The 13,313-nt window shown below is 42.7% G+C and overlaps 1 protein-coding gene across 1 annotated transcript in view; it reads left to right on the top strand.

Annotated features, from left to right (window-relative positions):
• PTPN11 (protein tyrosine phosphatase non-receptor type 11) overlaps positions 1–13,313 on the top strand; it is an 81,054-nt gene that overhangs the window by 17,271 nt on the left and 50,470 nt on the right. The window contains exons 2-4 of the mRNA XM_049619931.1: positions 4,316–4,438; positions 9,214–9,408; positions 11,479–11,671. Of these exons, the coding sequence (XP_049475888.1) occupies positions 4,316–4,438; positions 9,214–9,408; positions 11,479–11,671 (511 nt within the window). The remainder of the gene's footprint in view (positions 1–4,315; positions 4,439–9,213; positions 9,409–11,478; positions 11,672–13,313) is intronic.

The raw sequence follows: 13,313 nt of genomic DNA, 5'->3' as shown, positions 1-13,313 counted from the left end.
CTAGGTCTGTGTGATCAGAGCCCTCACCATGATGCTGCAGAACTGTCCATGTCCTCAGTGCACGATTTGTGACAGCTTTTCACCCTTGCTTTCTCTCTTTCACTGTTGTAAAACAACTCACATTGGGCCAGTATTTGTCGAGAAGTCTCTTCAAAGTTCGTTTGCGTATCAGTACCGGGACTCTACATTTAATAATTGACTTATATTCCTGGGAGTATTGGATTAGTCTGTAAAGGTCCTGGGTGATTTGACTTCCGAAATTACTCTTTTTACCACAAATGTTGGTGACTTTTAGAATCCACGAAGGAAATCTTACTGGAAACTCAAAGAGGAATCCTCTGAAGTGGACGGCATTCGTGGTGGACTTCGTTATTTGTGTGTCTTTAAAAACTTTTTATTTTGAAATAACTTCAAATTTATACAAATCTTGAGAATGATACAACTTCTGTTTAGTTTTTACCCAGATTTGCCAGCTAGCATCGTATCACATTTGCCTCCCCCCATGTATATACGCACTCTATGTCTAATTTCATTCTGAACCATTGGAGAGTAAATTACAAACATGTTGTCTTGTTACTCTAAGATACGTCAGTGTGTTGGGGCGCCTGGGTGGCTCACTTGGTTAAGTGTCCAACTTTGGCTCAGCTCATGATCTCGCGGTTTGTGAGTTTGAGCCCCGCCCGCGTAGGGCGCTGATAGCACAGGAGCCTGCTTCCGATTCTGTCTCCTTCTCGGCCCCTATCCCACTCATGCGTGCTCTGTCTCTCTCTCCTTCTCTCTCTCGAAATAAATAAACATTAAAATAAAATAAAATAAAATACTTCAGTGTGCATTTCCTAAAAACATAGACATACATACAGTACACTTGTCAAAATCAGGAAATTTATATTATAATGATACCCTTGAATTTCTACCTCCATCTGACCTTGTAGAATGTCACTCATTTGGGGTTTGTCTGACGTTCCTCATAATTAGGTTAGATAATGCATTTTTGATGGGAATATCACAGAAATGGCACTTGCTCTTCTCCATGCATGATGTCAGGAGGCACAAGATGCCAGTTTAATCCATAACTGGTGATGTTAACTTTTATCTGTTGGTTAAGATAGTTATCTGTCAAATTCTCCACTGTGAAGTTTGTATCTAAAAAATTTTTTTTAATGTTTGTTTATTTATAAAATTTTTTTTAATTTTTTTTTTAAAGTTTATTTATTTTTGAGACAGGGAGAGACAGAGCATGAACAGGGGAGGGTCAGAGAGAGGGAGACACAGAATCTGAAGCAGGCTCCAGGCTCTGAGCTGTCAGCACAGAGCCCGACGCAGGGCTCGAACTCACGGACCGCGAGATCATGGCCTGAGCCGAAGTCGGCCGCTTAACCGACTGAGCCACCCAGGCGCCCCTATAAAATTTTTTTAATGTTTATTTTTTAGAGAGATGGACAGACAGACACACACACACACACACACACACACACACACACTGACACAGAGTGTCAGTGGGGGAAGGGCAGAGAGAGACACAGAATCTGAAGCAGGCTCCAGGTTCTGAGCTCTCTGCAGAGCTTGATGTGGGGCTCGAACTCAAGAACCCGTGAAATCATGACCCGAGCCGAAGTTGGACACTTAACTAACTGAGCCATTCAGGCGCCCCTGAGTATTTTTTATTTGTTAATTAATAAGTAATTAATAAACATTTCATGGGGAGGTACTTTGAGTTGCTATAAACACCCTATACTTCCTGAAATGTTCACCCACTAGTTTTAGTGCCTTGTGACAGTTCTTGCCTGACCTATTAATGTGACAGTTACCAAAAGGTGATTTCCTAATTCTGTCACTCCTGTATTTATTATATATCATTCTTTGTGCTTCTACTGCAAAGAGCTTTCCCTTTGTCCCCCTGTATTTGATTGCAGTTAAATATACATAACAGAAAATTTGTCATTTTAACCATTTTTTAAAACTTATTTTAACTTTTTTTAATGTTTATTTTTGAGAGAGAGAGAGACAGAGAGACAGAGCGTGAGAAGGGGAGGGGCAGAGAGAGAGGGAGACTCAGAATCCGAAGCAGGCTCCAGGCTCTGAGCTGTCTGCACAGAGCCCGACGCGGGGCTCAAACCCATGGACTATGAGATCATGACCTGAGCCGAAGTCAGATACTCAACCAACTGAGCCACCCAGGTGCCCCTAAAACTTTCAAAAAGATTGATTGATTGATTGATTGATTGAGAGAGTGTGTGTGTGTGTGTGTGTGTGTGCTAGTGGGAGAGGGACAGAGAGAGGGAGACAGAGAATCCTGAGCAGGCTCTGCACTGTCAGTGCAGAGCACAACACGGGGTTCGATCTCATGAACTGTGGGATCATGACCTGGGCTGAATCAAGAGTCAGACGCTTAACCGACTGAACTACCTAGACGCCACATCATTTTAATGATTTTTAAGTGGCATTAAGCACATTGACATTGGTGGACAGCCACCCGCGCCATCCATCTCCAGAACATTTTCATCTTCTCAACTGAAACTCTGTGCTTGTTAAGCACTAACACCCCCATGTCCTCCTCCGGTTCCTGACAACCACCATCCTATTCTCTGTCTCTTTGGGTTTGACTACCTTAGGTGCATCATGGAGAGGTAGGGTCTTACAGTATACGCCCTTTTGTGACTGGTGTGTTTCACTCAACACAATGTCTTCGAGGTTCATCCGTGTTGTAGCGTGTGGCAGAATTTCTAACTTATCAAGGCTGAATTATATTCCGTTGATGTACATAATCACATTTTGTTGATCCATTCGTTCGTTGGTAGGCAATTGGGTTGCATCCACCGTTTGGCTGTTATGAGTAGTGCTGCTGTGAACATGTGTATACAAATATCTGAGTTCCTGCTTTTAGTTCTTTTGGGTATATACCCAGAAGTGGAATTTCGGTATACATGGTTAGTCCATACTTAATTTTTGGAAGAACCGTAATTAGTTAAAAAAAAATTGAGATCCATATGGACTGTTAGGTTTCTTATTTTATTCAATGGTCTGCTTTCTATTAATATCATTTTTTATTTAAAAAAAAATGGTTAATGTTTATTTTTGAGACAGAGAGAGACAGAGCATGAGCAGGGGAGGGGCAGAGAGAGAGGGAGACACAGAATCTGAAATAGGCTCCAGGCTCCGAGCTGTCAGCACAGAGCCCGACGTAGCCCTCGAACTCACGAACTGTGAGATTGTGACCTGAGCTGAAGTTGGATGCTTAACTAACTGAGCCACCCAGATGCCCCAATATCGTTTTTTAATTTTGAGGTACAAATTGTCTAATTTGGCAGGTATGAGTCCCTTTAAGCTGGCTCTTGTATTCTTTTGACATGTCCTCATTGGAGCTGGATACAGGAAGGTGTTCCAAATTCATCTTACTTTTAGTGCCCAGAACTGGAATCAGCTTTTTCTCCAAGAAACCCGGTTCCTTTTGTTGGAGAAAAGTATTTAGAAACCATGATAAGGGGGCTGGTTATGCTGATGGCTGCTGGGGTGTCATTGCTTCCAGGCCCTTTTAGAAGAAAAAGCTAGGAAAATCTGTGTGCATCATACATATGCACATACCTACATGGAAACCTACATCTGTATTTCTATAGTTATCTCTATATGTATGTTAAAAGCTAGAGTTTACATTACCTCCGATTCTAATCTTACACCAGAGTTTATTTGGGCGTTCTCCCTGTCTATATGTATATTGCCTCTCCAACAGTGAGAAATCTGGCTCTCATTATCCTCAGTATGTTTATTCATTAGTTTCTTTGTTTATTTACTTGTGTAATTCCACTCCATGTGTTCAATCTCCTGGACTGTCTTTTTGGGCTTTGGGCTTGGCTTAGTATCCAAACCCCCAGCCCTGGTCCCACTGACCATGCCCCAGCCCCACCCATTGTGCTGGCAGGATGCTAGCTAGGCTCCTACCAAGAGGAAGTCAAGGGGGGGTGGGAGTGACCAAGGAGAAGAGGGGGAAGAGGAAGGGAAGGTCTTGTTTTGTATTTTTGTAAAGATTTTTTTTTATTTATTTGGGGGTGGGGAAGGGCAGAGAAAGAGGGAGGGGAGAATCCCAAGCAGGCTCTCCCTGTCTGCGCAGAGCCCAGTGTGGGGCTCAGTCTCACAAACTATGAGATCATGACCTGAGCTGAAATCAAGAGTCGGACGCTCAACTGACTGAGCCACCCAGGTTCCCCTTGTTTTTTATTTCTATTAGCTGCTCTGCCCCTAGGCATTTTCGGTGTGATGGTGTGGGAAGTGACAGAGTCCCTTGGTTTTCATGGCTCTCTCCATTTTTCTCTTGCTCAAGATGGTTTCACCCAAACATCACTGGCGTGGAGGCAGAAAACCTGCTGTTGACAAGAGGAGTTGATGGCAGTTTTTTGGCGAGGCCCAGTAAAAGTAACCCTGGAGACTTCACCCTTTCTGTCAGGTAAGTTGGAAGAAAAAGAGAACCCCGAAGGGGTGAGAAACGTTAAGACCACACCAGGACCGCTTGCTACCCTCCCTGAGAGTCCGAAGGCCTGCCTGCTGGCCCATGGCGAGGCCTGGCCCACGTGTCAGATGCGACTCGAGCCTGCTCACGGGCCTCAGGCGAGGCCTCCCGAGAGTGGGCGCGTGGGAATACAGCAGAAGGGGCGTCATGATGGGCACTTCTTCTCCCCTGAGAGACCCCCGTGGGTGAGGTGAACAGACCGTCGTCACCAACACTTGATCCGGGTTCCACACATCCTGAACCTGGTTGCGTGCGTTTTCCCTTTTCCTTCTGTTGATTTCTTAATGGGAAAAATGCTTTTGAAGAGGTTCTTCAGATCACTTTTCTTTTTCAAGAAATAAAACATCACTGAGGAAGTTGTGGTCCCGTTTGTTCCCCTGCCCAGTCCCATCCCCTCCCTCTTTCCCCAGAGGAAACCACCATCGAGAGGTTGGCATGTATCCTTCCTGAATGTGTTTTTATACTTGCACTGTCTTGCTGCTATTGTGAACAATATAAAGTTGGTTTGTGTGTTTTTAGAATTCACATACACAGGCCTTAGAATGTATCTATTATTCTGCAACTTCCTGTTTAAACTTTTTGAGGTCTGTGCTGGTACATAGAGATCTAATTATTAATTTTAATGTTGATGGCTATACTCAAATGTTGTGAACCTACCACAGTTTATCCAGTCCTCTGTTGTGGGACACTGAGTTGTTTTTATGTTTCAAATGTTTTGAACAGTATGGCCAACACATCTTACTTACTTCCTTATTTGAAAATAGTAATAATAACAGCAAAATCATAAGGCAGTAGCGTTACAGCTCCTGGAATAATCTAGAGTAAGGGAAATAAGTATGTAAGAGAAGGTCAGTTTCTAGAAAACCGTCCCACCTGCTCAAAGAGACCTGTAACAGGATGTTGGCCATACTGTTCAAAAAATGTAAAACAAACTGAAAACACTCCCACAATAGAGGGTTGGATAAACTGTGGTGGGTTTATTTAGGATCCCTTTGGGACTTGGGAAACCTCTTTTTGGCTTGGACTAGTTTTTGAGGATCCCCCGTCGTTAACTTTTTCTTGTGTTTTAATACAAGGAATGGGTCTTCGTGAGTCCTCAGGGCTTGAATCAGCACGGACCTCTAACTTAAAAGTTGTGTGATATTTGAGCTGTAAGAGTTTGTTTGGAGAGTATATGATGATCATGATGGTGACAGCAGGCATGATTGAGGACTTGACATATGCACCAGGCCCTTGTGCCAAGCACTCTACACATACCATTCTATTTAATTTTCCCAGCAACCTATGAATAAGTACCACAATTATCTTCATTTTACAGGTGACTAAGCTGAGGCCCAGAGGTTAAGTTAGTAACCTAGTCTCGCAGCTACTCAGCGGCAGGACCGGGACTAGAGAATTGGTGGGATTTTTTTTTTCCTTGCCCCTCAACTTTTTATTTTGAAAAATTTCTGGCTTATAGAAACGTTGAAAGATGAATATGTGACCACCCACCTTCTCTTCACCTGCCAGCATGTTGTTATGTTTGTCCCTTCTGAGTGTGTGTTTGTGTGTCTACTTTTTTCCCCCTGAACCTTTTGAAAGCAAAGTGCAGATAATCAATATATTTTTTACTTTGTTTTAAAAGTTTTAAAAAGATTGTGATGTTAAATAATCTCTATACCCAACATGGGGCTTGAACTCACAACCTTGAGATCAAGAGTTGCTCGCTCCACTGATTGAGCCAGCCAGGTGCCCCTATTTTTACCTTTATGTTATTTTATTTTATTATTATTTTAAATTTACTTATTTTGAGTTGGTGTAATCGGGGGAGGGGCAGAGAGAGAGAGAGAGAGAGAGAGCGAGAGAATCCCAGCAGGCTCTGCACTATTACTGCACTGTTAGTGCAGAGCCTCATGTAGGTCTTGAACCCATGAATCATGAGATCACGATCTGAGCCAAAATCAAGAGTCGGATCCTCAGGTCTTGATCTCAGGGTCATGGGTCCGAGCCCCGTCTTGGGCTCCACGCTGGGCAAGAGTCCTCCTTGGGAAAAACAAAACAAAAAAACTTCAGTGTCTATGTCTGATAAACAAGAACATTCTCCTGTGTAACTACAGACTCAGTTATGAGGGGCGCGTGGGTGGCTCAGTTAAGTGTCTGACTTCGGCTCACACCATGATCTCATGGTTCGTGAGTTGGAGTAGCACATCGGGCTCTGTGCTTGCTCTCAGCCCTTCAGATCCTCTGCCCTCCTCTCTCTCTGCTGCTCCTCTGCTCACCTGCTCTCTCTCTCTCTCTCTCTCTCTCTCTCTCTCTCTTGCTCTCAAAAATAAACATTAAGGAAAGAAACTCCATATCTTGAAAAAAATCATTATTATAGGTAATACATTTTAACCTTGCTTCTATAATACCATCTAATATTCATATTCAGATTTCCCTTGTTATTTCAGTAATGGCTTTTGAAGTGATTGCAAGTGTCTGAGTCCCACCCCGTGTCCCATGTTGTGCCCCACCCGCCACCCCACACTAGATTCAGGAGGATCTAGTCAAGGATCATTCATTGCATTCAATTTTTATGTTTCTAGTCTCTCCTGACCTTTTCTTTTTTTTCTCTCTCTTCTGGCTTTTTGGCCAGTCAGGCCAGTCATTTCGTAGGTTGTCCTTCAATCCAATTTGCTGATCGTTTCCTCATTTTTAAATTCAGATGACACATCTTTGGCAAGTGCACGACAGGGGCAGTGTTCGGCCCGCCCCATTATCTCACAGTGGGAAGCACATGGGGCCTGCTTGTCCCATTTTTCAAGGCTGTTCAGTGTTGTGTTGTGTTGTTGTATTGTATTGTATTGTATTGTATTGTATTGTATTGTATTTATTTTTGAGAGAGAAAGAGAGAGAGAGAGAGAGAGCACGTACGAGAGAGCAGGGGAGGAGCAGAGAGAGGGAGAGAGAGAGAATCCCAAGCAAGATGTAGGGCTTGAACTCACGAACCATGAGATATCGTGACCAGCGCTGAAATCAAGAGTACGATGTGTCACTAACTGAGCTGCTCAGGAGCCCCTTGGGGGTGTTCAATTTAATCACTTGATTGAGGTGTTTGCCAGATTTTCCCATTGTAAAGGCACCTTTTTCTTTTTGTGATTATGAGTACATTTTTTTTTTAATGTTTGTTTATTTTTTTTGAGAGAGACAGAGACAGAATGTGAGTGGGTTAGGGGCAGAGAGACAGGGAGACACAGAGTCCGAAGCAGGCTCCAGGCTCCGAGCTGTCAGCACAGAGCCCGATGTGGGGCTCGAACTCAGGACCTGTGAGATCCTGACCTGAGCTGAAGTTGGACGCTCAACTGACTGAGCCACCCAGGCGCCCCTTTCTTTTTGTGATTAATAGGTGGTCTGTGAGATAGTAGTTTCTTTCTTTCTGTCTTTCTGTCTTTCTTTTCGTCTTTTTTTCTGTCTTTCTTTCTTTAAAGATTTTTTTAAAAATGTTTATCTTGAGAGGGAGAAGAAGAGAGTGCAAGCAGGGGAGGGGGCAGAGGAGAGAGAGAGAGAGTCCCAGGCAGACTCCGAACTGACAGTGGGGCTCAAATCCTTGAACCCATGAACTGTGAGATCGTGACCTGAGCCTATACCAAGAGTCGGACGCTTAACTGACTGAGCCAGCCAGGTGCCCCAAAGATTTTAAGTAATCTCTACACCCAGCATGGGACTCGAACTCACAACCCTGAGACCAAGTGTATGCTCTCCCAGCTGAGCCAGCCAGGTATCCCCTGGCTTCTTTCTCTTAATGTAATGTTTTTGAGATTTGTTCGTGTCGTATGTATCAGTGTTGTTTTGTTTTGTTTTTAATTGCTGTGTTGTGTTCTATTGTATGAGTATATAACTATCCATTTTGATGCTAAATATTTGAGTTTCCAATATTTTTGTATTCCAAATAAGGCTACAATGAATATTCTTTTTTTTTTTTTTAATTTTTTTTTTCAACATTTTTTATTTATTTTTGGGGGACAGAGAGAGACAGAGCATGAACGGGGGAGGGGCAGAGAGAGAGGGAGACACAGAATCGGAAACAGGCTCCAGGCTCCGAGCCATCAGCCCAGAGCCTGACGCGGGGCTCGAACTCACAGACCGCGAGATCGTGACCTGGCTGAAGTCGGACGCTTAACCGACTGTGCCACCCAGGCGCCCCAACTACAATGAATATTCTTATACAAGTCTTTGATAGCCATACAGTTTCATTTTGTGGGGAGCAAAATACTTAATGAGTAGATTTAGTAGATTACAAGATAGATGGATGTTTAACTTTAACGTATGTGTCTCGAGTAATTAATGATGAGGAAAATTATTGTCACTTAATATATGCAGTTTGACAGGCCAGACTTTCAAAGATTTTATTTTTAAGTAATCTCTACATCCTGTGGGGGGCCCGAACTCCCAACCCTGAGAGATCAAGAGCCACACACTCCACTGACTGACCGAGCCAGCCAGGTGCCCCCGATAGGTCAGACTTTGAACATAGAAGTTGTACAAGGGAAAGGAACCAATAAACAGAGCCCTTTGTGTTGAAATGGTTGACCACGTGGTCATTTGACTCACGGCGTTTGTTACAGGAGAGATGTAAACCGGTTTCTTGGGTGTGTTTCCACGTTGAGGTGAAATCTGCTATTGAATTATGAGATCCATTTTTACTAGCATGGCTCTTTATTAGTTTTCGTTTCTCCCCTAATGGACTATTTTAGAAGAAATGGAGCTGTCACCCACATCAAGATTCAGAACACCGGTGATTACTATGACCTGTACGGAGGGGAGAAGTTTGCCACTTTGGCTGAGCTGGTCCAGTATTACATGGAACACCACGGGCAATTAAAAGAGAAGAATGGAGATGTTATTGAGCTCAAATATCCTTTGAACTGTGCAGACCCTACCTCTGAAAGGTCAGTGACTTTCAGCGACTCCAGAGTCTGTGCGTCTCTCCCATGCTGTAGGTGTTCTCTGAATGCATCGTGGGGGTTTGGCTTGATCTGTTGCTCAAGCTGTAACCTTTTCAAGTAAAGTTTTACTGAAGGAAGAAATGGGCTCAGATTAGTTTCAGATCCCCCTTTTCTTGTAAAAGTGGCCATCAGTATTCCTTACACTTACTCTGCAGGGATCTCAGATTATTTCTGTATGTTCTTGGTACTTGTGGTAATTTTAGGATTATTGGACTTGAGCTGATAATCTTTGAGAGTTAGGAGAGAAAAACAAATGATAATGGAGATGCCAAAATAGCAACCGTTCTCAGTGGTAGCTCCTGACCAGCTATTCAGCAATGCCGCCAACAGATGTCAGTTTAAGCTCAGAAGCCGAAAAGCAGAGAGCTCAGAGGGTCAGATTTTTCATCAGTCCTTTTATGTAGTATCCACAAATGTGGAGAATGACCTTGCTTAGAGGAAATTCCGTTATTTCAGAGATCTTCCCCCACCCCTGCTACCTTGTGTTGGAACTAAGCTGATGAAAGCCAGGGCTTGACCTATTTTTATTGCTTTTATTGGTTTTCTACAGCCCCAGTCTCCTCTCTGACTCAGTACAAATTCAGGGTCTCTTAAGTAGGTTTGTATATTTTGTATCTTCAGGTAGGTTTCTTTAGTTTGCACCTCTTTGTATGCCGACAGTTTGTTTCTCCAGCTACCACTGTAGCTTCAAGCAAAAGGCTGTCAGCCACCTCAGTTTATCTCTGAATTTTACTCTGTTCAGTTGAGGGTGGATGAAAAACAACTCAAAGTATATTCCCCTAGTGATGAGCCATTAGTACTCTCTGCCATGATAGTGCTTGCTTTCTTACCAAGATTCTGAGGGAAAAAGCCACATGATTAATATGACTAGGTTCAGATTTTTTAAAAGTTTGTTTTTTTATTTGAGTAATTTCTACCCCTAACATGGGGCTTGAACTCACAACCCTGAGATCGAGAGTCACATGCTCTTCTAACTGAGCCATCTAGGCACCCCATTAAGATGTTTAAAAAAAAAAAATTTTTTTTTTAATGTTTGTTTATTTTTGAGAGAGAACTCAAGTGGAGGAGGGGCAGAGAGAGAGAGGGAGGGAGACACAGAATCGGAAGCAAGCTTCAGGCTCTGAGCTGTCAGCACAGAGCCCGATGCGGGGCTTAAACTCAGAAACCATCATGACCTGAGCTGAAATTGGATGCTCAGCCGACTGAGCCATCCAGGCACCCCATTAAGATGTTTAAAAAAAAATTTTTTTTTTTTTAATATTTGTTTATTTTTGAGAGAGAACTCAAGTGGAGGAGGTCTGTCCTCTGATGGCCTACATCAGGACTCTGGAGTGCTGGGTAAAAATGCAGGTTGCTGGGCCACCTTCGGACTTCATGTGTCACTACCTCTGGTTGTGAGGCATGGGAATTCACATTTTTAACAAAATCCCTCACCCCTGCTCTAGAAGTTATGTGCATTAGGGTTTGAAATGATAGCCCAGTGTATGCTCCAAAGGTATTGACAGAAAACTTGGAGGCTGTTGAAAGTGTTGGTTGGACGTATTAAAACATTTGGGATGCTTCATTTATAATGAAAATCCTTTCTTATGTAATTTGCACATACCAAAGCGAGGGCAAACATTCAAATGATTTTCTGTTTCTACCATGATTTTCTCTTTTAATTTCTTTAAATGGTTGTGTTTACATAGTTGATCCTTTTAGGGTAGGGCATGGAGAAATGACAAAATGCATTTTTAAAAGCTGGAGATGGAAACGAAAATAGGAAAGATCGAGGACATTTGTTTCCCAAGGACTGTGGGCCCATTTAAAAAGTTGAATGGTTATTCTTAACATCTTTGCCATTTTTCCTTCCTGCTTGGGCTGCAAATTCTGCCTTGTGCAGGATTGACCAACCTCTTAGAGGACTGTGTCTGTTTTTTAATTGCTTAGGAGCTCGCTGTGTATGGCAGTTTTGTGAAAGAATACTGTGACCTCATGGCAGAACTCAACCGATTTTCATTTAAAACAATTTAGGTGGTTTCACGGACACCTGTCTGGGAAAGAAGCAGAGAAATTATTAACGGAGAAAGGAAAACACGGCAGCTTTCTGGTGCGAGAGAGCCAGAGCCATCCTGGAGATTTTGTTCTCTCTGTCCGAACTGGTGACGACAAAGGGGAGAGCAACGATGGCAAGTCTAAAGTGACCCACGTTATGATCCGCTGTCAGGTAAAGCCGCACTTGAGCTACGGGTCTGGCAAAATGTCGTCTTTGGGTGATTTTTCTGCCAGAAGAAGACAGACATCACTTCCGACGTCAGATTTTCTTTGCTCGTTTAGTTACAGGCTGATATGCTTTTAGTACATTATTTATTATAATTGTTTCATCATTTCAGGACTTTGTTATTTACTTCCAGTCTATCTCTGGCAGATCAAATCCTGCCTCAGTGAATCGCCTCTGCCCTGTACTATCGAATTTGTTTCTGCTTGGTTGTGGCTGGAGTCGGTCAGCCTCACTCTTCCATGTTTCTAAAGTGGTGACCTCGGTTCCTCCTTAGGACTATCACAGCCTGGCCTGTGACTGCATTTGCCTTCATGTTACAGAGTTCCTGCATTCAGGCTCGGAGAATTGAACTCACTGTTTCTTGTTTTTAATGTGGTGATGGGACTAAGGAGGTTGATTCTTGGTCAACTATGTCAAACTTCGTTTTGACATAGTTTCTTAAATAGAAACTGTTCACTTACTGCTTCAGTTTTAAAATTACATAAATACAGGAGCGCCTGGGTGGCTCATTTGGTTGAGCATCCAACTTCAGGTCGGGTTGTGATCTCACAGTTCGTGGGTTCGAGCCCCATGTCGGGCTCTGTGCTGACAGCTCAGAGCCCGGAGCCTGATTCGGATTCTGTGCCTCCCTCTCTATCTGCCCCTACCCCGCTCATACTCGGTCTCTCTCTGTCTCAAAAAATAAACATTCAAAAAAAATTTTTTAATTACATAAATATTTTAAAAAACAGCTTTATTGAGGTACAACTCACATACCATGTAATTTCGCCCTTTTAAAGCAGTTAGTGGCTTTTGGTATGTTCACATATGATGCAATCACCGACACTAATTCCAGAACATTTTCATCACCCCGAAAAGAAACCTTGTGTCCATTCCCAGTCACTCCCCATCATTTCCCCTGTCTCCAGCTCTTGGCAACCCCTAATCTACTTTTCATTTTCATGGATTTGCCTATTTTAGATGTTTCATATAGGTGGAATTATATAACATGGCTTTTGTGTCTGGCTTCTTATACTTTGCATAATGTCTTCAAGGTTTATCCATATTGTAGTGTGTGTCAATAAACTCTATTGTCAAATATTCCATTGTGTGGCTAGAGTAGATTTTGTTTATCCGTTAAAAATGGATGGGCATTTTAGCTATTATGAATAATGCTGCTGTAAACATTTGTGTACAGGTTTTTGTGATATTCTCTATTTGATGAGACAACATCCTCCTATTTTCTTTTAATTTATAAAGTAAGCTTCCTTTAGTTGTTTGGACATATTTATACTCGCTGATTTCAAGTCTTTATGTGGGCTTTTTCAAGGTCAGTTTCTCTTATTAAGTGTTCTCCCCTCCCCCATGTTTGGTCCATACTTTCCTGTTTCTTTGCCTGTTTCATATTTTTTTTTTTTGTTTGCAGCTAGACATTTTAAGTGATACAGTGTGAGGACTCTGGAAATCAGACGCCGGCTTTTCCAGGGTTTGCTGTCGCTATTTTTTTATTGTTGCTGTAGTTGTTAACTCTTTCTGTGTTCCATGATTTTCCTGTATTCTTCGCTATGTGTAGCCACTGAAGTCTTTGCGTGGTTAGTCTCCTAGCCTT

Source organism: Panthera uncia (genome assembly GCF_023721935.1).
Source record: "Panthera uncia isolate 11264 chromosome D3 unlocalized genomic scaffold, Puncia_PCG_1.0 HiC_scaffold_8, whole genome shotgun sequence".
NCBI lineage: Eukaryota > Metazoa > Chordata > Mammalia > Carnivora > Felidae > Panthera > Panthera uncia.
Note: the sequence above shows the minus strand (reverse complement) of the source record. Positions and strands in the feature narration are given on the sequence as shown.